General features: G+C 44.3%; 1 protein-coding gene across 1 annotated transcript in view; it reads left to right on the top strand.

Annotated features, from left to right (window-relative positions):
- The window catches only part of LOC124264137 (protein wech-like), a 35169-nt gene extending 12019 nt beyond the window's left edge, over positions 1–23150 (top strand). Inside the window, exon 3 of the mRNA XM_046698874.1 lies at positions 22733–23150. Coding sequence (XP_046554830.1) covers positions 22733–22786 — 54 coding nt within the window. The 3' untranslated portion in view covers positions 22787–23150. The remainder of the gene's footprint in view (positions 1–22732) is intronic.
- The last annotated feature ends 361 nt before the right edge of the window (positions 23151–23511 follow it).

Below are 23511 nucleotides of genomic sequence, written 5' to 3'. Positions count from 1 at the left end.
TATCCATAAAGTTTGTTCTATATTGTACTTCCCAACTTCTAAAATACCACTCAAAGAAGGCATAACACTTTTACACAACGGCAATGTCAGCTGAACTTAAAAGTATACTATCACAATTATATAGGAAACGCTAACATGCAGCCAACAAAAACATCAACATTAGGCGCTACTTGCTGCTCAGTTGTAACAACGTCCAAAACAAAGTCAATAAAAGAAGTTATTCTGATAACAAGCAATTAGTTATGTACACATTAAAAGAATACCAGTACAGCTGCACCTAAAAAGCCTACTTCCTTCATCCCATGTGACATTAATTAAAACATACTTACTTATTGTTATAAACATTAAATGTTACATTTCATACTTTGTACTACCATATCAAATAAAACACATGCTCAGATCATTCACAACAGAAATGTGTCAAAAGTTTTCACGTCATTTCCAAGTCCGAATATATTAGCTATGAACTGTAGATGTATAGTTCAAATGAAAATAGATGGGAATCATTGAGTGACAGCAGAAGAAAATGGAATAAATGTCACGAAATAAAGAAATGATTAGCTAACTTATGACACATCCATGCATTATTTACAAATGTTCTATAACATATCACATGCTCCCATGGTGAATGAAGCCTTAACATTGATAGCTCTTAAAAGATACTCTTCAGATAAATCCTGTACAATAGCTCTGATCCCGGACTCAATGGCATCTTGTAGAGTGACGTCACCTTTTCTTGTTGGTCCGAGGTCCTTTCTTATCCTCCTGTAAACCAAAGAATGGCTCCACATAAAGCTGATGTTTACATGTAGCATACCTGCAGTAGATTCATAGACTTCCAGTGATGTCATTCCATTGTTCTATAACGATATTTAACCTTAGAGCAAGAACTTGGACTAAACGAAGTCGGACATTCTATTTTAGGTTTGCTCCACAAAAATAAGATCCCTCACCTTAATTACCCACCCTCCACTTCTCCCTGTATCCCCCTACATGCCCATCCTCCCCTACATACCCACCTCTCCCCCTACATGCCCATCCCTCCCCCTACATACCTACCCTCCCCCTGCATACCATGCCTCCAACTACATACCACATTTCCCCCTACATACATTGGGGCGTGGTGGGCGAGCTGGCTAAGGCGCCAGGCTAGTGACCCAGCAAGCTTGTGGTGACGGGATCGAGCTCACATGTGACCTGGTGTAAAAACCTTGGAGTCAACTTTGCGTGCAGACTCTTTCAGTGTTGTCACAACCCCTAGTGTACAGTGCACAACCCTGTGCACTTAAAAGAACCCACGAACCCGTTGGTATATGACCAGATGGTGGCCACATGAATACGTGCAAACACCTAGTTGCGGGTACAGCAACGTGCAGTGGACTTGGACAAAATACTGCGACTACGTGTCCCAGTCCACCCAGCTGTGAATGGGTACCTCGTAAGGATGGGAAAGCCACATTAACTCGGTGTGCCTAGTGGCTGCAAGTTGTATATTCCATTAATAACTGTGTCTGTTAACATCCAGTCCACTGCCTGGCTGTGTCCTCCAATGTGCCCTTCTCCTTCCATACCATCCATCCCCATACCATCCACTCCCCCACCCCTCCCCTTCATCCCTGTCCCTATCCACATACTGTCCCCTCCCCATCCCATCCATGTCCATACCCATCCTCCCCTGTGCCCATCCCTGTCCTTCCACATGCCATCCCTGCCATTCCTTCCCTCCTGTGTCCTTGCCTTCCTTTTCCTGCCATGCCTCCATGTGTGTTCCTTGCCTCTCCTCTTCGTCCTTCCTTGTCGTCCCTCTCCCTCCACCTCCTTCACCCTCCTTGTGTCCTCCTTCTGTGTTCATGCCTCGCCCATGATTGCCTCCTTCACCCTTCGTCCATGCCCACCCTCCCCTTTCCACCCTACATCCACCCTCCTCTTCAACCTCTCACCTTCCTTCCACCCATGCCACCCTCCCTTCACCCACTACATACCCACCCCCTCCCCTTCACCCTACATACCCACCCTCCCCTTCACCCTACATACCCACCCCCTCCTCTTCTGCTTGCCCACCCTCCGGTCCCTCACTCCCGCATACCCACCTTCCCCCTTCATCCTACATACCCGCCCCTCAACTCCACCCACCGCTCACCTTCTCTTTGATGTAGCCATGCTGATGTAAGATTTCCCGTGAGAGGTTGTTGATGTGTTTGAATCTGTTGGGGCCAAGATGGATGCCACCATACCAGCGAGTCACCACCGCCATCACATTCTCCGCATTCAGGATCTGTAGGAAGAGGAGTCACTATTCACATGAACAGTCCTACACATGACAACCATCAGCCACAAGAGAGTAGCAGTCCTACACATGACAACCGTCACCCACAAGAGAGTAGCAGTCCTACATATGACAACCGTCACCCACAAGAGAGTAACAGTCCTACACATGACAACCGTCACCCACAAGAGAGTAGCAGTCCTACACATGACAATCATCACCCACAAGAGAGTAGCAGTCCTACACATGACAATCATCACCCACAAGAGAGTAGCAGTCCTACACATGACCATCATCACCCACAAGAGAGTAAGTAGCAGTCCTACACATGACAATCATCACCCACAAGAGAGTAACAGTCCTACACATGACAATCATCACCCACAAGAGAGTAACAGTCCTACACATGACAATCATCACCCACAAGAGAGTAACAGTCCTACACATGACAATCATCACCCACAAGAGAGTAACAGTCCTACACATGACAATCATCACCCACAAGAGAGTAACAGTCCTACACATGACAATCATCACCCACAAGAAAGGAGTTCGAACTTATCACGAGAAATATTCGCCCCTGGAGAGCAAGGTTCACCTGTACTTCCAGTCCACAGCTAACGCTGATAGGTCTTATTTCCCCCATAACATCCACACACTCGACTTGTAGATTTTACAAGATACAGTAAATACGACAAACTTTTTCACGCTTTTGAAATGTATTTCTACCCACCCGCCTCAGTTCTTGTAGAATTGCAATGATTTCTTCTGCAAAACCTGATATATAATCATGAAGTCTGAACACATCGGAGATAGTGTAATCAGGGACCTAGAAAGCTCCAGCAGTACGTGTCAAGGTCGAATCCTTGGAGGCGTCAGTACTTACTAAATAAAGTCCTCACAAATAGCTTTCACCGTATTTGGGTTCATATCCTTCTGAACGGTGGAACTGAGTTCATAGCATAGTCCTGGCTTAAGGAGAAGCCTAGGAGCATGGATGTAGATGGATGTACTGGATTAAAGTGAACAACTCCATGTTGTGCTGCTAGTTTCAGAATGTTTAAACGGAATCTTGCCATGAGACCAGTCACACATGACAAACTCCACACAGTGATTAAGTACATCCGACACTGAATGATAGCTGTCCATAGTCTTCATCTTCATAAAGTATTTCAGGGATATATTTTGTCGTCTGAGAAACAAGGGCATGTCAGAACACTCAGCCTGGAAAGCCGAGACTGGAAGGTTACAAGAGCTCCAGTGCAAATTCTAACAGCTCTAGATTGAATGAGATCAAATTTGATGAGGTGACTTTTAGAGGCACACCTGTAGACTTGGCAGCCATAGTCAATCCTCGACAAGATAAGCGCTTTATATACCACTAACATGGTAGATTATCAGCTCCTAATTGTGTTTTGGACACACACTTCAAAAGAACACTGTTACAACGGCTACAAAGATATACTGTATTATTAAACTCCGTAGATTCAATTAAAATATTATTTTAATTTAAAATAGTTCTTAAAAATTAGGAGTGTGGCCATTTTGCAGTTCATCTTTGCCTACGTTGATTTAGTGTTGGGGGAGTTCCCTCCCTTGCACTGTTAATGTTACGTTCTGTTACAATTTATCATCTCCCTTGGCTAGAGGGCACAGCGGCAAGTATCCCGGCATATACACGGCACGGCTCGGCTCTAAGATAATGCAATCCCACCCACCCTCCTAGTAGTATTCCGCATCTACAACCATGTACACCTTGTATGCATTACTCATATCAGCTCTCAAGAATACAGTTTCCATCCCTTTTATATTTTGTATTGTCATGATTGTCACAAGCAGCTTACGTATGACACTCCGTAGATTCAATTAATATATGTCTTGTAAGTGTCTGATCAAAATACCCCAGGAATTTGAATTCAGATACTACATCCAGCTTATGCTTCCCAAGGGATAGCCCAATCTTTGTAGGAATTTTCCGGCGAGTGATCAGCTCATATGAAACATCTCTTCGGAAATCCACTGACTAACGAACAGGAAACTTTGTTCAAGAGGTTGGAATCCGATTTTCGACGCTTGGTTCTAACCATTGTTCACCCATCGCTGTTCATAATAATTAAAGTGTGAAAGTTTCAGTCTTACAAAAACTGCTGCTTATTATAAAGTTCTAATAGTCATGCAAGCACTGCTACTACAATACAATATAAAGCTATTACCATAGGCGGATCCAGAGGGGAGGTGCACACACACACACACACACCCACACCCCCACACCCCCACACACCCCTTTGTCCTGAAAGTTTATTAAATGACCATTGAAACTCTGGTGAAAAGGAAGTGTGCACCCTCCCTTTTCCCAATAGTGTGCACCCCCCCTTTCTCAAAAAGCTGTATCCGCCCCTGTATTACGTATAGTCATGACGTACTGATATCATAGCTGTATCAATAAACATATGTATATTTTGTCTCAGTGCGTACTGCAGTAGGCCTACTGCTGTCTTGACATGGACACAGGTGGCATGACGGGGATGTATGTTAACCGTTAGACGAGCCAGGGACATCACAGACTAAGATGTCTCAGCCCTGCTGTGTGCAGAGACCATACCAGCACGTGTGATACACTGTACGTGTTCACTGTAGGTAACTCCGTCTATACGCGGTGCAGAGTTGCGTCCCCTGGATACTCCACAGATCTGTCATTGCCGTCTCGAATCACGATTAATTCTGATAATGTTTCTTGGTTTATTAATACCGAACTATTCTGTTGGTTGACGAACGTCTGAGACCTGCATTACTTCGGGCTTTCTCCAACGATCAAAGCGGCCTTCCACCCAAGTCACGGCTTGAATGCAGTTTACCGGGCTCGGCACCAGCCGCTGAGCAATTTTCGCGCTATACCGCTACTGCGCTGCAGCGCTGTCTCGCTGTATCGCGATAATTGCGCCGGCTCCCTTCGCTGCCAGTCTACGATCCTTAGGGTTGATTATTATCCTCAATTGATTATTTTTATTTGTTTATTTTCATCTATTAAGTAGTTTCATTTTGTTTACATCTTGTTGTGCAATAAGTAGATAAGTTTATATAACATGCGGAAAATAGCATTCGGAATCGTTCGAATACAAACGTTTTCGAGGTAAAAGTTCAAACGGCATGTGCGAATTTTACCTTTCGCGATTTGGTAAACTATGTTCTGATTAGTCAGTTCAAAAGGTTAGCTGACGCGACCTTCAGTGTAACGAATAATACTTAGCCTAAGTTTACTTAGACTGCTTTCAATGAAGATTGGTTTATATCAGTCACATCCATTGACAATACCCGACGATTCATTACACACAATAACCTTGACTGATTCGTGTGCAAATCGTAATTCCACAGAACCAAAGATGGCTACATTAACCATAGGCAGTATTGGAAGCGTTTGTATATACCATACACTTTAATTTTATACTTGACTTTCTGACCAATCTGTAAAACGTGATATGTACACAGTGTGGGCATCACCAAAGAAATTTCTTGATATATCTGGTTAAGAAACGGTAGGATGTAGCGATCACCATGTCTGTCCATCATTGTGTGTCTGCCATACGTTTTCCATTTTCAGGAAACAACCACCGACCCAACACTTACCGGTCCCACCTTAACACCCAGGCACTTCCTATTCAATTGTCTCCACCCACCCCAGCACTCCTGATTCACCTGTCCTACCTTAATTCTATCATTCTATTCAACTGTCCCACCCACCTAGCACTCCTATTCAACTGTCCCACCCACCTCCAGCACTCCCATTCAACTGTCCCACCCACCCTGTTTCAGTACCTCCCATTCAACTGTCCCACCCACCACACGATTCCTATTCACCTGTCCCATCTACAATCCTAGTACTTCTATTCAACTGTCCCACCCCATTCTAAAGCACTTCCTATTCAACTGTCCCACCCACCACACCATTCTCCTATTCAAATGTCTCTACCCACCCTCAGCACTCCTATTCCACTGTCCCACCCACCCCAGCATTCTATTCAACTGTTCCACCCCACCCCAGCACTCCTATTCAACTGTCCCACCCACCACACCATTCCTATTCAAATGTCCCACTCCACCCTCAGCACTCCTATTCCACTGTCCCACCCACCCTGGAGTGCTCTCTATTCAACTGTCCCACCTGTCCCAGCAGCACTCCATTCAACTGTTCTACCCACCACAGTACTTCCTATTCAACTGTCCTGCACCCACGCCAGTAATCCTATTCAACTGTCCCACTCCACCCCAGCACTCCTATTCAACTGTCCCACCCACCCCAGCACTCTATTCAACTGTCCCATCCACCCCATTCATCGTATTCACCTGTCACACCCACCCCAGCACTCCCATTCACCTGTCACACTCTACCCCAGCATTCAGATTCACCGATTCACCTGCCCCCACACACACACGCTCCCCATTCACCTGTCACCCCACCCCAGCACTCCCCATTCAACTGTCCCACCCACCCCAGCACTTCCCATTCAACTGTCCCACCCACCACACCATTCCCATTCAACAGTCCCACCTGCCCCAGCACTCCTATTTTAACTGTCCAACCCACCCCAGCACTTCTATTCAACTGTCCCACCTACTCCCAGCAAACCCATTCAACTGTCCTATCCAATCTTATCAATCCCATTCACTCTGTCCCACCCACCCCAGCACTCCCATTCACCTGTCCCACTCCACCCCAGTAGCATTCCCATTCACCTGTCACACCCACCCCAGCATTCCCATTCACCTCTCACACCCACCCCCAGCATTTCCATTCACCCGTCCCACTCCACCCCAGCATTCCCATTCACCTGTCACACCCAGCACAGCATTCACATTCAACTGTCCCATCCACCCCATCAATCCCATTCACCTGTCACACCCACCCCTTCAATCCCATTCACCTGTCACACCCACTCAAGTATTCACATTCACCTGTCACACCCCACCCAGAATTGCCATTCACCCGTCCGATCAATTTCTAGCTTCTCCCATTCACCTGTCCTACCCACCCACGTACTCCTATTCAATCTGGCCTACCTCAACCCCAGTGCAATCCACCTACTCACCCCTGATACAAACATTACTTCCTATTCACTTCTGTCCCATCTACCCCATCAATCCTATTCACTCTGTTCAACTTCCAATTTCTAGTGCCTTATTCAACTGTCTCACCTATTCCTAGCACTTCCTATTCAATCTGCCCCCTCATGCACACACTCCCCTATTCAGTCACACTCATCTCTAGTAGTCACATGTACTTGTCTCTATGAACTCCCTGTACTCCCATTCAACTGTCCTACCCAATTCTAGCACTTCCTATTCACTCTGTCACACCTTACCTCTAGCAGTCCACCTCACATGACCTTACCCTAATTTCTACACACACTCCTATTCAGTCACACTTTCTACCTCAGTAATCACATGTACTCTTGCTCGCTACGGTGAACTCCCTGTAATTTCCTATTCAACTGTCTCTTACCTACTCCTAGCACTTCGTATTCAACTGTCTCTACCTATCTCAGCAATTTCCTATTCAATCTGTCTCTAATTTTCCTAAAGTACTTCCTATTCAACTTTCCTACTCAATTTCTTAGCACTTTATTCAACTGTCACACCTACCTCTCAGTACTCCTATTCAATCTGTCCTACCCACCTTCAGTACTTCCTATTCAATCTGTCTCTACTTTCAACTCCTCAGTACTTCCTATTCAACTGTCCTACCTACTCACACGATTCTATTCAACTGTCTCTCATCTACCCCAGCACTTCCTATTCAACTGTCCTACTCTCTAGTAATTTCCTATTCAACTGTCTCTACCTACCACACCTATTCTATTCAAATGTCCTACCCAATTCTAGCACTTCCTATTCTACTGTCTCTACCTAATTTCTAGCACTTCCTATTCAATTGTTCTACCTCTATCTCTAGCACTCCTATTCAACTTGTCTCTACTCATATCCTAGTGCTTCCTATTCAATTGTCCTTGTACTCTGTCCTAGCATTCCTATTCAACTGTCTCTACCTAATTTAAGCACTCCTATTCCTACCTGTCTCTACTCTAATGCCAGCATCTCCTATTCAACTGTCTCACTCCCACTCTCCAGCAATTCCTATTTAACTGTCTCTAATTCTACTCCTAGCACTTCCTATTCAAGTGTGCTACCTATCCTCAGCTCTCCTATTCAACTGTCTCTACTCTACCTAGCAGTACTTCCTATTCAACTGTCCTACCTCCAATTCTATCAATCCTATTCACTCTGTCACACTCTATCCTGTAATTTCTATTCACTCTGTCACACCTAATTCTCAGTATTCAGATTAACTGATTTCACTCTGCTCTCACACACACACATTCCTATTCACTCTGTCACCTCCTAATTTCTAGCACTCTCTATTCAACTGTCTCCACACAATTCTAGTGCACTTCCTATTCAACTGTCTCTACCTACCACAATTATTCCTATTCAACAGTCTACCTATCTCTAGCACTTCCTATTCAACTTGTCTCACTCTGCCTCCTAGCACTTTCCTATTCAACTTTCTCTACCTACTCTCAGTACTCCCTATTCAAACTGTCTCTAACTACTACAGCACTTCCTATTCAATCTGTCCTCATTCCAATTCTATCAATCCTATTCATCTGTCACACCTTTCAATTTCTGTACTTTCCTATTCACTCTTTCACACCTCCACCTCCTAGCATTCTGATTCACTGATTCACTCTGCCTCTACCCCAACACACACACACACATACTTCCTATTCACTCTGTCTCTACTCTTTACTTTCAGCACTCCTATTCAACTGTCTCTATCAATTCTATTCACTCTGTCTCTACCAATCTCTAGTAATTTCTATTCACTCTGTCACACCTACCTCTCAGCATTCTATTCACTCTGTCACACTCTACTCCTTCTACTATTCTCTATTCACTCTGTCACACTCCAGCCCAAGCATTCTCTATTTACTACCCGATTCCCACCCACCCTTCTACCTGCATTCCTCCTATTCCACTCTGTCACACTCCACTCCCAGCAATCATATTCACTCTGTCACACCCACCTGAAACATTCACATTCATTCTGTCACACTCCTACCTAGAATTTCTATTCACCTGTCTGACTCCAACTTCAGTTTCTCTCCATTCACTCTGTCACACTCCTACCTACGCACTTTCCCTCTATTCAACTGTCCCACTCTACTCCTTAGAACTCCCCACTTGACTCTGCTACCACCTCGTGACACAAATACATACTCCTATTCACTCTGTCTCTATCCCATTTCTTATCAATCCTATTCACTCTGTCCAACCCACTTTCTAGCGCCTTCCTATTCAACTGTCTCCACCTATCCCAGCACTCCCATTCAACTGCCTCCCACACACACACACACACTCCTATTCAGTCACACCAACCCCTAGCAGTCACATGCACTCTGTCTCTATGAACTCCCTTGCACTCCTATTCACCTGTCCCACCTACCCCACACACCTCCTATTCAGTCACACCCAATCCTAGTAATCACATGCACCTGTCTCTTACGAACCCTGTACTCCTATTCAACTGTCTCCACTCTAATTCCTAGCAATTCCTATTCAACTGTCCCACACCTATCTCTAGCACTCTCATTCAACTGTCCTACTAACCTCTCAGCACTTCCTATTCAACTTTTCTCTACCCACCACACGATTCTATTCAACTGTCTCCATTCTACCCCAGTACTTCCTATTCAACTGTCCTACACTCCACCCCAGCAATTCTATTCAACTGTCTCACCCACCACACGATTCTCATTCAAATGTCTCCCACCCACCCTAGCACTCCTATTCCCACTGTCCTACCCACCTCCCAGCAATTCCCATTCAACTGTTCCCACCTATCTCAGCACTCCTATTCAACTGTCTCTACCTATCCTAGTGCTTCCTATTCAACTGTCCCACTCTGTCTCAGCATTCTATTCAACTGTCTCCCACCCACCTCTAGCACTTCCTATTCAACTGTCTCACCCACTCCAGCACTCTCATTCAACTGTCTCCCACTCCACCCTCTAAGTACTCCTCGATTAACTGTCTCACCTACCTCTAGCACTTCCTATTCAAGTGTGCCACCTATCCTGTGCTCTCCCATTCAACTGTCTCCACCCACCTCAGCACTTCCTATTCAACTGTCCCACCCACCCCTATCAATCCTATTCACCTGTCACACCCAATTCTGCACTTCCCATTCACTCTGTCACACCCCACTCCCAGCATTCATTCAGATTCACTGATTCACCTGCCCCCCACACACACACACTCCCATTCACCTGTCACCTCTTACCTCCTAGCACTTCCTATTCAATCTGTCCTAACACCTCCCAGCACTCCTATTCAACTGTCCCACCCACCACACCATTCTCTATTCAACAGTCCTGCACTCTATCCCAGCACTCCCATTCAACTGTCCCACCTGCCCCAGCACTCCCTCCTATTCAACTTTCCCACCCACCCCAGCACTCCCATTCAACTGTCCCAACCACCACAGCACTCCCATTCAACTGTCCTGCATCCACCCTATCAATCCCATCTATCTGTCACACCCACCCTGTACTCCTATTCACCTCTCTTACACTCCACCCCAGCATTCTGATTCACCGATCTCACCTGCCCCCAACACACACACACACACCCCATTCACCTGTCCCACCCACCACCTCAGCACTCCTATTCAACTGTCCCATCAATTCCCATTCACCTGTCCCACCAACCCCAGCACTCCCATTCAACTTTCTCCTGCACCCACCACACGATTCCCATTCAACTGTCCCATCTTACCCTAGCACTCCTATTCAACTGTCCCACTACCTACCCCAGTGCACTTCCTATTCAACTGTCCTACTCCACCACACCATTCCTATTCAAAATGTCCCACCCAATTCCCAGCACTCCTATTCCACTGTCCCTTACCCACCCCAGCACTCCCATTCACACTCTGTCACACTCCACCCCAGCATTCCCATTCACCTGTCACACCTTACCCCTATCATTCCCATTCACCTGTCACACCCAGCCAAGCATTTCTCATTTACCCTGACCCACCCACCCCTTGTAGTATTCCCGACATTCACCTGTCAAGCACCTACCTCTCAGCAATTACATTCTTACTCTGTCACAATTTCCACTGAAGTATTTCATATTCATTCTGTCACAATTTCTACCTAGAATTTCGCTTCACCTGTCTGATTCCAATCTCTCAGTTTCTCTATTCACTCTTGTCAAGCTTGCTGCCCAATTTCCACGTACTTTCTATTCAATCTGTCTCTACTCTACCTTGTAGAATCTCCCAATTTGACTCTGTTGCAATTTCTGACACAAATATACTCCTATTCACTCTGTCTCTATCTAATTTCTATCAACTTGTCTATTTCACTTCTGTTCCAACTCTAATTTCTAGTGCTCTTTGTTCAATCTGTCTCACTCTATCCTAGTAGCATTTCCTATTCTAACGTTTCTCTACACACACATACTTCCTATTCAGTCACACTAACTCCCTAGCAGGTCAAGCATGTACTTGTCTTTATGAATCCCTGTAATTTCCTATTTCACTCTGTCTCTACTCTAATTTCTACACATTTCTATTCAGTCACAATTTACTCTAGTAGTTTCATATGTACTCTGCTCCTACGAACTCCTGTAATTTCCTATTCCAATCTGTCTCTACCTACCAATTCTTAGTACTTCCTTATTCAACTGTCTCTACCTATCTCTAGGCACTTCCTATTCAATCTGGGGTTCCACTTCAACTCTTGTGCAATTTCTATTCAACTTTTCTACCCACTACAATGAGTTCTCTATTCCAACTGTCTCATATCTACCTCTTAAGTAATTTCCTATTCCAACTGTCTCTACCCAATTTCTAGCAATTTCTATTCAATTGTCTCACTCTTACTACAATTATTTCTCTAGTTCAAATGTCTCACCTTGGGCCTCAGTACTTCCTAGAGTTCAACTGTCTCTCACTCTAATTTCACTAATTTCCTATTCACTTGTTCACCACCTATCCTAGCACTTCCTATTCAATTTGTCTCACTCTGTCCTAGTGCTCTTTCCTATTCAATCTGTCCTCACTCTGTCTCTAGTATTCTAGGTTCAACTGTCTCACCTGTAATTTCTAGCACTCTCTATTCTACTGTGCCCACCTAATGCTAGTACCTTGGCTCAACGTTCTCATTCACTTACCTCAGCACTTTCCTATTTTGAACTGTCTCACTCTATTTCTAGCACTCTCTATTCTGTAATCTGTCTCTACCTACACTCCTATCAATCTCTGTCTTTACCTGTCAAGCACCCAATTTCTGCACTTCCTATTCACTCTGTCAAGCACCCCAATTCCTAAAGTATTCAGTATTCACTCTCGATTCACCTGCTCTCTCTCACATACATGCTTCCTATTCACTCTGTCACTTCCTAATTTCTAGCACTTCCCCTGGCCCAACTGTCTTACATACACTAGCACTACCTATTCAATCTGTCCTGTACTCCACCACACTATTCTCTATTCAACAGTCTCTCACTCATCTCTAGCACTTCCTGTATTCAATCTGTCTCTACTCCTGCCTCTAGTACTTCCTATTCAACTTTCCTACCTACCTCAGCAATTCTATTCAACTGTCTCAAATCACAGCATAGTACTTCCTATTCAACTGTCTCCCATTCCATTCTATCAATCCTTATTCATCTTGTCACACCTAATTTCTGTATTTCCTAGTTCACTCTTCTCACACTCCAATTCTAGTATTCTCCTGAGTCACCATTTTCACTCTGCTTCCTCTCAACACACACACACACTCCTGGCTCACTCTTGTCTCACCCATTCTTCAGTACTTCCTATTCAACTGTCTCATCACCTGCCTTCACCTGTCTCTACTCTATCTCAGCACTTTCCTATTCACTCTGTCATACAATTTCCTCTTAGTGCATTCCTCTTCACTCTGTACAAGCACTCCACTCTATCATTTCTATTCACCTGTCAGCACCCAGCCAAGTATTCTCATGTACCTGGGACTACCTTACCCTAGCATTCTATTCACTCTGTCAAGCACTCCCCAATTTCCAGTGCCTACATTCACTCTGTCACACTCCACTGAAGTATTCTACATTCATCTGTCACAATTCTACCTAGAATTTCTATTCACCTGTCTCGACTCTAGTTCCTGTGCTTCCTATTCACTCTGTCACACCTACCTTACGCACTTCCTATTCAACTGTCCCTACTTCCAATTTGTGAATCCCACTGGACTCCAAGGCAATTTCTGGGACACAAATATACTTCCTATTCTACTCTGTCTCATCTAATTGACAATCTCTATTCACTCTGTCTAACCTAATTCTAGTGCTTCCTATTCAACTGTCTCTACTCTATCTCAGCACTTCCTATTCAACTGCTCTCTACACACACATACACATACTTCCTATTCAGTCACACCAACTCCTCAGCAGTCACATGCACTCTTGTCTTCTATGAACTCCCTGTAATTTCTATTCACTCTGTCTCACTCCCAATTTCACACACTTCCTATTCAGTCACACCTAATTCTAGTGTAATTACATGCACTCTGTCTCTACGAACTCCCTGTACTCTGTCTAAATGCTCTTACCTTATCTCAGTACTTCCTATTCAATCACATGTCTCCACCTATCCTAGTGTTCCTATTCAACTGTCTGCCCTACCTGTCTCAGTATTCTATTCAACTGTCTCCACCTGTTCTCCTTAAAGCACTTCCCATATTCAACTGTCCCACCTCTAACGCCAGCATATTCCTATTCAACTGTCCCACCTAATTTCTCAGCACTCCTATTTAACTGTCCCACTACCCAATTTCTAGCAATTTCTATTCAACTGTCTGTCTCACCCACCTCTATCAATCCTCCTATTCACCTGTCACACCTACCTGCACCATTCTATTCAAATGTCCTGTACTCTGTCAGCACCTACTCCAGCATTCTTACCTAATTCAGATTCTCCACTGATTCACCTGGCTCTCACACACACACTAATTCCTATTCACTGTCTGTCACCCTAATTTATTCACCCTCAGCACTCCTCCTGATTCAACTGTCCCACCTACCACCCTCCTATTCACTTCCCTATTCCAACTGTCCTCAACTGTCCCACCTCACACTATTCTCTATTCAACAGTCCTGTAATTCTATCCCAGCACTCCCATTCAACTGTCTCCACCTACCTCAGCACTTCCTATTCAACTTCTCTTTCCCACTCAGCAATTCCCAGCACTCCTATTCAACTGTCCCAAACCACCTCACAGCACTCCTATTCAACTGTCCCATCCAATTCCTATCAATCCTATTCACTCTGTCACACCCACCTCTGTACTCCTATTCACCTCTCACACCTCCACCCCAGCATTCCTGATTCACCGATTCACCTGCCCCCCCAACACACACACACACACACTCCCCATTCACCTGTCCCACCCACTCAGCACTCTATTCACCTTGTCCCACTCCAATTGACAGTATTCCATTCACCTGTCCTACCCATCCCAGCACTCCCATTCATTCTGTCTTCACCTACCCCTAGCAGCATTCCCATTCAATGTACCCTGTCACACCCCAGCTTCCCATCATTCCCATTCACCTGTCACACTCCACCCAGCCAAGCATTCTCACATTACCCGACTACCTCCACCTGTGTACCTCTCCATTCCCCCCCATCCCTCCCATTCACCTGTCACACCTAATTCCCAGCATTCCTACATTCACCTGTCACACCCACCGAAGCATTCCTACATTCACTCTGTCACACCCCACCCTGTCTCCAATTCCCATTCACCTGTCCGACCTAACTCAGCTCTCCCATTCACCTGTCACACCCACCCACGCACTCCTATTCAACTGTCCCACCCACCCTATTCAACTGTAACTCCACCTGACTCCAACCACCCCCGGGACACAAACACACTCCTATTCACCTGTCCCATCCACCCCATCAATCCCATTCACCTGTCCAACCCACCCCAGCGCTCCTATTCAACTGTCCCACCCATCCCAGCACTCCCATTCAACTGCCCCCCCACACACACACACACTCCCATTCAGTCACACCAACCCCAGCAGTCACATGCACCTGTCTCATGAACCCCTGCACTCCTCATTCACCTGTCCCACCCACCCCACACACTCCCATTCACCTGTCACACCTCCACCCCAGTAATCACATGCACCTGTCTCACGAACCCCTGCACTCCCATTCAACTGTCCCACCCACCCCAGCACTTCCCATTCAACTGTCCCACCCATCCCAGCACTCCCATTCAACTGTCCCACCTGCCCCAGCACTCCCATTCAACTTTCCCACCCACCCCAGCACTCCCATTCAACTGTCCCAACCACCACAGCACTCCCATTCAACTGTCCCATCCACCCCATCAATCCCATTCACCTGTCACACCCACCCCTGCACTCCCATTCAACTGTCCCATCAATTCCATTCACCTGTCCTACCAATCCCAGCACTCCCATTCACCTGTCACACCTACCCCAGCATTCCCATTCACCTGTCACACCCACCCCAGCATTCCCATTCACCTGTCACACCCAGCCAAGCATTCCCATTCACCCGGCACTCCACCCACCCCAGCATTCCCATTCACCTGTCACACCCACCCCAGCATTCACATTCAACTGTTCCATCCAACCAATCAATCCCATTCACCTGTCCCATCCACCCCTGCACTCCCATTCACCTGTCACACCCACCTCAGCACTCCCATTCAACTGTCCCATCAATCCCATTCAACTGTCCCACCCACCACAGCACTCCCATTCAACTGTCCCATCCACCCCATCAATTTCATTCACCTGTTCATCCCATCCCAGCTCTCCTATTCACTTGTCAAACCCACCCCAGCAATCCTATTCAACTGTGCCACCCACCCCAGCACTCCCTTTCAACTGACCCACCCCATCCCACCCCACCCACACACACCCATTCAGTCACGCCCACCCCAGCAGTCACATTCACCTGTTCCCACCACACACACACACGCTCCCATTCACCTGTCACACCCACCCCTTCACTCCCATTCACCTGTCACACCCACCCCAGCATTCACATTCACCTGTCCCTCCCAGCCCAGCATTCCTATTCACCTGTCCCACCCACCCACGCGCTCCCATTCACCTGTCACACCCACCCCAGCATTACCATTCAACTGTCCCACCCACCACAGCTCTCCCATTCACCTGTCCCCTTCCACCCCAGGAGTTCAGTTCCCCTGTCCCGACCATCCCAGTTGACATGACTCCTTAACCCTTGTACTGAGACTGATAAAGCAACGCCCACAGATGGACTGCAGGTGTACCATATAAAGTAGCCAGCTTATGTGTCGCTGGGGGCTTCACAGAATTCAATAAGTGATCGTCACAGAAATGTGTCAGTAGGGTCTTACTGAGTTGGTCAATGTTTGTTACTAGTGTTTCCTGTGCTATAAAGATACAATGAGAGATAGACATGGGTAGGTGTTTCAAGTAGGCGAGATAACCATATACTAATCTGTGGTGATCTGAATAATAATAATAGCATGCTTGTAATGCGCTGTTCTCCATGTACAACATGCTCAAAGCGCAAGACATAGAAGTACATACAAACAGACTATAGGAGAGAATAAAAGATTAGAGAGATACATGGAAACAATGCAATGAATTATCGTTTACATTCATAAGCTAATCTGAAAAAGTGCGTCTTTAGTAAAGATTTAAAATTAGAAAGTTCAGAACAGTCACGTAGATATTGAGGTAGTTGATTCCAGGCTGTAGAGGCTGCATACGAAAAGGACCTTTCACCATACGTAGAAGTCCTAACAGTGGGGATAACGAGGAAACGTTTATCCTGTGAACGGAGAGAGCGACATGGGCGGTGCTGTGTGAGGGACTGGGCCAGATACGAAGGGGCAGATCCAGACAGACAGCGGAAAGTGAGGCACAGAAGCTTGAATTGAATCCTATAGTGAATGGGCAGCCAGTGTAAAGAATGTAGGAGTTTCAGAGCGTCCTCAGATTTACGTAACTGGGTCACTATACGTGCAGCAGCGCTTTGCACACGCTGAAGTTTCCTTATCTGTGTCTTAGTGGCACCAGCGAGAAGGGAGTTACAGTAATCAATCCTGCTCATAACTAGAGACAGGACAAGAGTGGTGGCAGATTCGGTGGTGAGATATGGTCGGATATGTCCAATAGTACGCAACTGAGCAAAGCAGCTCTGGACTAGATGGGAAACGTGATCATCCAGTGACACATCTGAGTCGATAATCACACCAAGGTCTTTGACCTTGTCAGCGATTTTGATGTTTGTATTATCAAACCTAAAACATGTAAGACCACACTGTGATCTCCTTTTCTGTGGCCCTAGGACAATGCATTCCGTCTTGTCACTATTCAGTTTTAGTTTGTTGTAATGCATCCACGCCTTGATGTCTTCACAACAAGTGCTCAATTCACTCAAAGCCCTATGCGCCTGAGGTGGCCTTGACTCCATGGATCTGTAGACTTGAGAGTCATCAGCATAGTGATGTCTGTCCGCTTCATGTCTTTCCACGACACTTCCAAGCTCCTTTATATACAAGGTGAAAAGAACCGGTCCTAAGTCTCGGTGCTATGATGGCTACGGTAGGCGGACTGTAGATGATCATGAAGGTCATGTTTATCAAGATGTTCAGAAAGTCGTGTGCATACAGCACGCTCAACTAACTTGGAAAGATAACTGAGATTAGATACTTGCCGGTAGTTGCCAAGCAGATCAAAGTCTAAGTTTGGCCTTTTCAGGAGTGGCTTCACTAGAGCTGATTTAAAGGAAGACGGCATAATTCCATATTCAAGACTAATGTTGATGATTTTTGTAAGAGTCGGAATTAAAAGATCAATGTTATCAAGGATGATGGATGTCGGCACAGGGTCCTGAATACACGATCAGGACAAGGGAACAATGCTCCAAAGGACGCCGAGTGCATTATTTCTTCTCTTGACCGGGTCGAACATTATTCGTGTTTAAAACATAGATTGCATCCTTAATTTAAAAATAGTTTCCTGTTCCGATGTATTTCTTAATCGTACGAGAGAATATGCTCTCAAATAATTTTTTCGCTACTTGGGCAAATTAATTTGAACCTAAATCAAGCAATAGAGAACTTTGTTGATATTTTAGTAGAATCTGCAGATTGCATGATAATAAACTAAAAATGTACAATATGACTCGAAGAAACCACGTCTACCTACAGAACGTAAGGTTGCTGTGCCGGACGCTCGTTAAGCCCTGAAAATGTTTAGAAAATGTCGTACAAACGTTTATGGAGTTATATACAGTTGAACGAAATACAAATGTATATCGAACATGCTGCAGAAACTTTATTGCTGACCTAGATAAATGAAAAAAATACTGATTAACACATACTATCTACTGCCCATCACAGTTTTGTAAACTAATAATACTCCTGAAAAGTCCTCGAACTACGTCAAGATGTATTTAAAAACAACAGTGGTTTACGCTTTTCAAATTATTATTTTCAATTGAAGAAATGTATGGCGTTCCCAATGATAAACGTTGATGTTAATGATAATATGCTCAGTGCACCCTATGATGATGTGGAAGAATTGTTAATGGAATCAGCCATAAGTGATAGTGAGAAAGGTGAAGCTATTAACCTCTTGAAATTACGAATGGCACAAGGCCTTGATAATATCTCAGCTGAAATGTGGAAATGTTCGAGGCCTGAAATTCTGTCATTCATTAGAAACATATTTAACAAAATCTTTCATGAAGGTATTTTCCCACATTCCTGGGCGTCCTCTGTTATAATCCCGTTACTCAAGAAGTCAATAAGGGGGACTCAAAAAGTCCAGACAACTATAGGTGTATATCACTGATGAGTGACTCCTTAATAACAGAATGTCGCTTTGGGCAAATATGCACGACACACTACCAGAAAGCCAGACTGGTTTCCGAGAGGACTATACACTTACTGATAACATGTTTACTTTATATGCAATAATTAAAAAACGGGTAATAGTAAATAAAACATAAACTATATGTAGCCTTTGTAGATTTTTAAAAAGCATTTGACTTAGTTGATCATTCTAAATTGTGGCAATGTATCACAAAAAGTTGGCCTGAGAGGTAAAATGTATTCCACCTTGAATGCTATGTATGCAAATGTTAAATCATGTGTTCGTTGTGGATATGACCTCACAGACGTGTTTGCTTGTCCTAATGGGATGCGTCAGCGATGCATGCTTAGTCCTATTCTGTTTTCCTTTTTCATCAATGAATTGTACTTTAAAATTCTTAATTGTGGTAAACATGGAGTACAAATGTTACCTAAATCAGCAGAACTTCTAATACTTCTCTTTCCTGATGATGTAATATTAGTATCAGACCCTGTTCTTGGACCACAAACTCAACTGAATTTTTTGGAAAAAATATAGCAATGAATGGAAACTATCGGTAAATTTGTAAAAATATAAAATTGTAGTATATAGGAGGGGTGGGCCGAGTTTTCAAAGAAATTCTCTCAATGCTTACAATTTCACGCATATCTTGGTTTGGCATTTCCTCACAAAAAGAGCTTCAAGAAATCCACATTTGTTCTAAGCTTGGAAATATTCCCCCCAAATGTCTTTTTTAAACAGTTAGATTCTCAAATACAACCAATTTTAATGTACGGTTCAGAAGTATGGGGATTCCGAAGATACGATTGAAAAAACCCCACCTTTTTTGCATGAAAATATATCTTAGGGTGGCGCCCTCTACGACACATTCTATTGATTAATGGTGGATGTGGTAGATATCCACTTAACAAAACAGATGCCGTAAATTCTGGTTACACATTTTAGACATTTCGTCCACCGAAAATAACCTACAATATGCTCCTACACTTAGGTAGGTAAGGTAACATGGGCTTCACACATTCGAACCCTTTTACTCTCATACGGTTATGGCATTGTCTGGTTGTCCCAGACAATTGGTAATGTACGTATATTTTTAAATAAATTCAGGGAACGCTATTTTTTTTCAATATCTGAAATCGAATATAAACGAAAGTACAACATTTGAATCTTACAGATCGTTTAAAATACCTTTTCGTACTCACGTCTGGAACGTTACGTGACTTAGTTGTTTGATTCAGATTGGATTTGTCAGACTTAATGATCAATCAAGGTAGGAAAATAAGGATTGATAAAAAAGAAATGATTTGTATGTTATGTAAAAGAGGTATAGAGAATGAAATCCACGTGTCGTACTCTTGATAACCTGAGAATTCTTTTTGTGCCAAAAAGTACTTAATTAAACAACAAGAAATTGCGTTCTCTTCTTCTTTGGTCTCTAGAAATGATACCGATATTTTACACCTGTCATTATATTTAAAACATGAAACACGCTTAAGAAATAACGCATTGAAAGATATTGTATATCCAGATTGATGTAAGGTTACGTGTAAGATTTGATTGTGTGAGCAATATAGACTAACAACAAGTCTCTGAAATGACAATATTTTACAGAGAAAGAGCTCATAATAAACAAAATAAAATCTAATTAAAAGGAGCCCTGAGACTTTCTTCATTTTCAGCCTGAAGCTGTGGAAATCTAGACTTGCCACATTTTCTAGACTTGCGTGGGCTTTCTTGGATATATTTGCTTCAGGGTCTGTATGACAGACTATGAGCTATACTGTATATTTTGTTTACTCTGTATGTGGGCCAGATGCCTAAAATACAATAAAGCTTGTTTTCTTCTTCAAAGTACGAGAGATGTTACTTTGCAAATGTGATGTGTTTACAGATACGACCAATTGTACCTACTGCCAAGAACATGGGGATACAACTCTGGCTGTTGCTTGGTGCTCCGTCTGTGATGATGCACTCTGTGAGAAATGTTATGGAGCTCACAACTGCACCCCATCATTTCGTCACCATGACGTCACTGACCTGTCTGGAGAAGTCAAGGTCAAGGGAAAGCGAAAGGCCATGTGCAAGGAGCACAAACAGGAGTCACTAGAATTTCTGTGTCAGGACTGCAAGAAGGCCGTGTGTCAGAAATGTTGCATACTTTATCACAGGAAATGTGATGCCGTTGTCCCGATCACCTCACAGATGGTGACAATGAAAACAGAGCTAACAGAAATGAAGAAGTCATTATCAAAGAAGGAAGGTGAGACGAAACTTCGTGTGACGAAACAAAAGTTGCAGGAGCAGAGAGAGAGAGATCATTATTCACTGATGAAGTCACATATTCAGTCCGCATGCCAGAAAGTTATAGATCGGGTCAAGGAAAAGGAAAGGAAACTGCTCTATCGGATGGAAAATATTTCACATAAACACATCGGACAAATCAAAGCAGACATAAAGACAGGTGAGATGTCGGTACTGATGTACCAACATCAGACGGAGCTGATAGACCAGGCTCTACAATCTGAGTGTGACATGGATGTGTATGAGATGTATCAGGGATGTGAGGCTGTAGGAGACGCTGACCTGAAGGAGAGAAGAAGAATAGCCAGTGTCACATTCAGACAGGACACAGACAAGCTGAGTAAAGCACTGGACGATCTACAGCTGGGTGAGATAGAGGTCCTGTATGAGAGTGTGCTGGACCTAAAGGCTACACCTGTGTTACAAGACACCATTGACATCAGAGTAGCAGACGATTGGAGTAAACCAAACCCCATTGACGTGACAGTGCTGGTGGTGAATAACACAGACACCGTTGTAGTCACAGACTGGGATAACACCAGTGTGAAGTCCTTCTACGTCAAGAACAACCAGACACAGCACAGTAAACTCAGTATGGATGGTCCTCCATTGAGTCTGACAAAGTTGACACACAACCGGGTGGCTGTCACTGTCCCGAGCAGGAACCAGATTGTAATAGTTGAAGTGAACTCTGACCTGGTAATGCGGTCAGCCATCACTACCAGCAAACAGTATGTGGGTATAACGTCCCTGCCTCAATCAACACTAGCAGTTGGTTCCCATTCACCTCCCTGTGTTGAAATCCTGGATATGACAGGAAACGTGCTGAGGTCTATCAGTCCACTCCACAAAGGTAGCAACATCTTACAGTATCCCAACTTCCTCAGTACCACGATGACAGGTAACATCTTGGTGTCTGACTGTGGAACCAAATGTGTCGTGTGTCTGACCTCCGACGGAGATGTGGTATTCAGCTACAGCCCTACAGGAGACACAGCACTGGAGTGTCCTCAGGGTATCACAAGTACCGGCACAGGCGACATCCTGGTTACAGACTGCAGTCTACACAGAGTCATCCATCTGACTGAGTCAGGACAGTTTGTCAGAAACATACTGACAGAAGAGGGCGGTATTACGTGTCCTGCGGGTGTCTGTGTAGACCCATCTGGTTACATGTATGTTTGTCTCAGAACTGAGGGTCCTATCAAGGTGTTCACGTGTAACCACAGTCAAGTCTATGTGTCTGACGTGGCATACATGTAATCACACTCTCAGCTTCCCATCAGGGAAGGATCTTTAAAAGCCGAGACAGTATGATGTTGAGTATACACAAGAAACCTTAAAGATGACAAGATATATTTTGGATACCTCAGGTATATGGATATCTCCAATACACGAGATATCAGCATATAATTGTATAAACGATATGTCTGACATATGTGTCCCTGACAGAAGATTAACTGAACTCCAAGTCTTGCAGTAAACGTTAGACCCATGTACTACAGTACAACAAAGTGAAACCGGTTGGCTCAAACATCTTTCGTGTACATATTCTCCTTGTTTATAATGATGTGTATCACCTGCTTGATAACGGTGTTAGCATCTACACCGAAACGTCGCATCCACTGCAATAGTCTATCTTTAAAAAATCTTACCTGTTCATCATACCAGCTTCTGTATGCCACTCGAGGAAATCAATTTTAAATGTTGTGAGTATTTATGTCACTTATGCTTCTCTTCAACCTGATTTCAAGTCAACCCGTATTCTAATTTTTTATTACATACCCATGTAAACTTAGGATAGTAATACAGGGGTGCAATACGGATGACGTGGTCAAATTCTATTGCACTCCAGATTCCGTATTGAACCCCTGCCGGTTCTAGTTTCTCCAAAGCTCGGCACTTTCCGGGATTTTCCGTACCCACCTAACGAGAGGTGTGTCAATTGAATATAATAATATGATTTTTAGGTTGTATGTGATTAATTT

This window comes from Haliotis rubra, unplaced genomic scaffold (genome assembly GCF_003918875.1).
Source record: "Haliotis rubra isolate DU_JTF1 unplaced genomic scaffold, ASM391887v1 Scf1204, whole genome shotgun sequence".
Classification (NCBI taxonomy): Eukaryota; Metazoa; Mollusca; class Gastropoda; order Lepetellida; family Haliotidae; genus Haliotis; species Haliotis rubra.
This window is presented reverse-complemented; position numbering and strand designations above follow the sequence as displayed.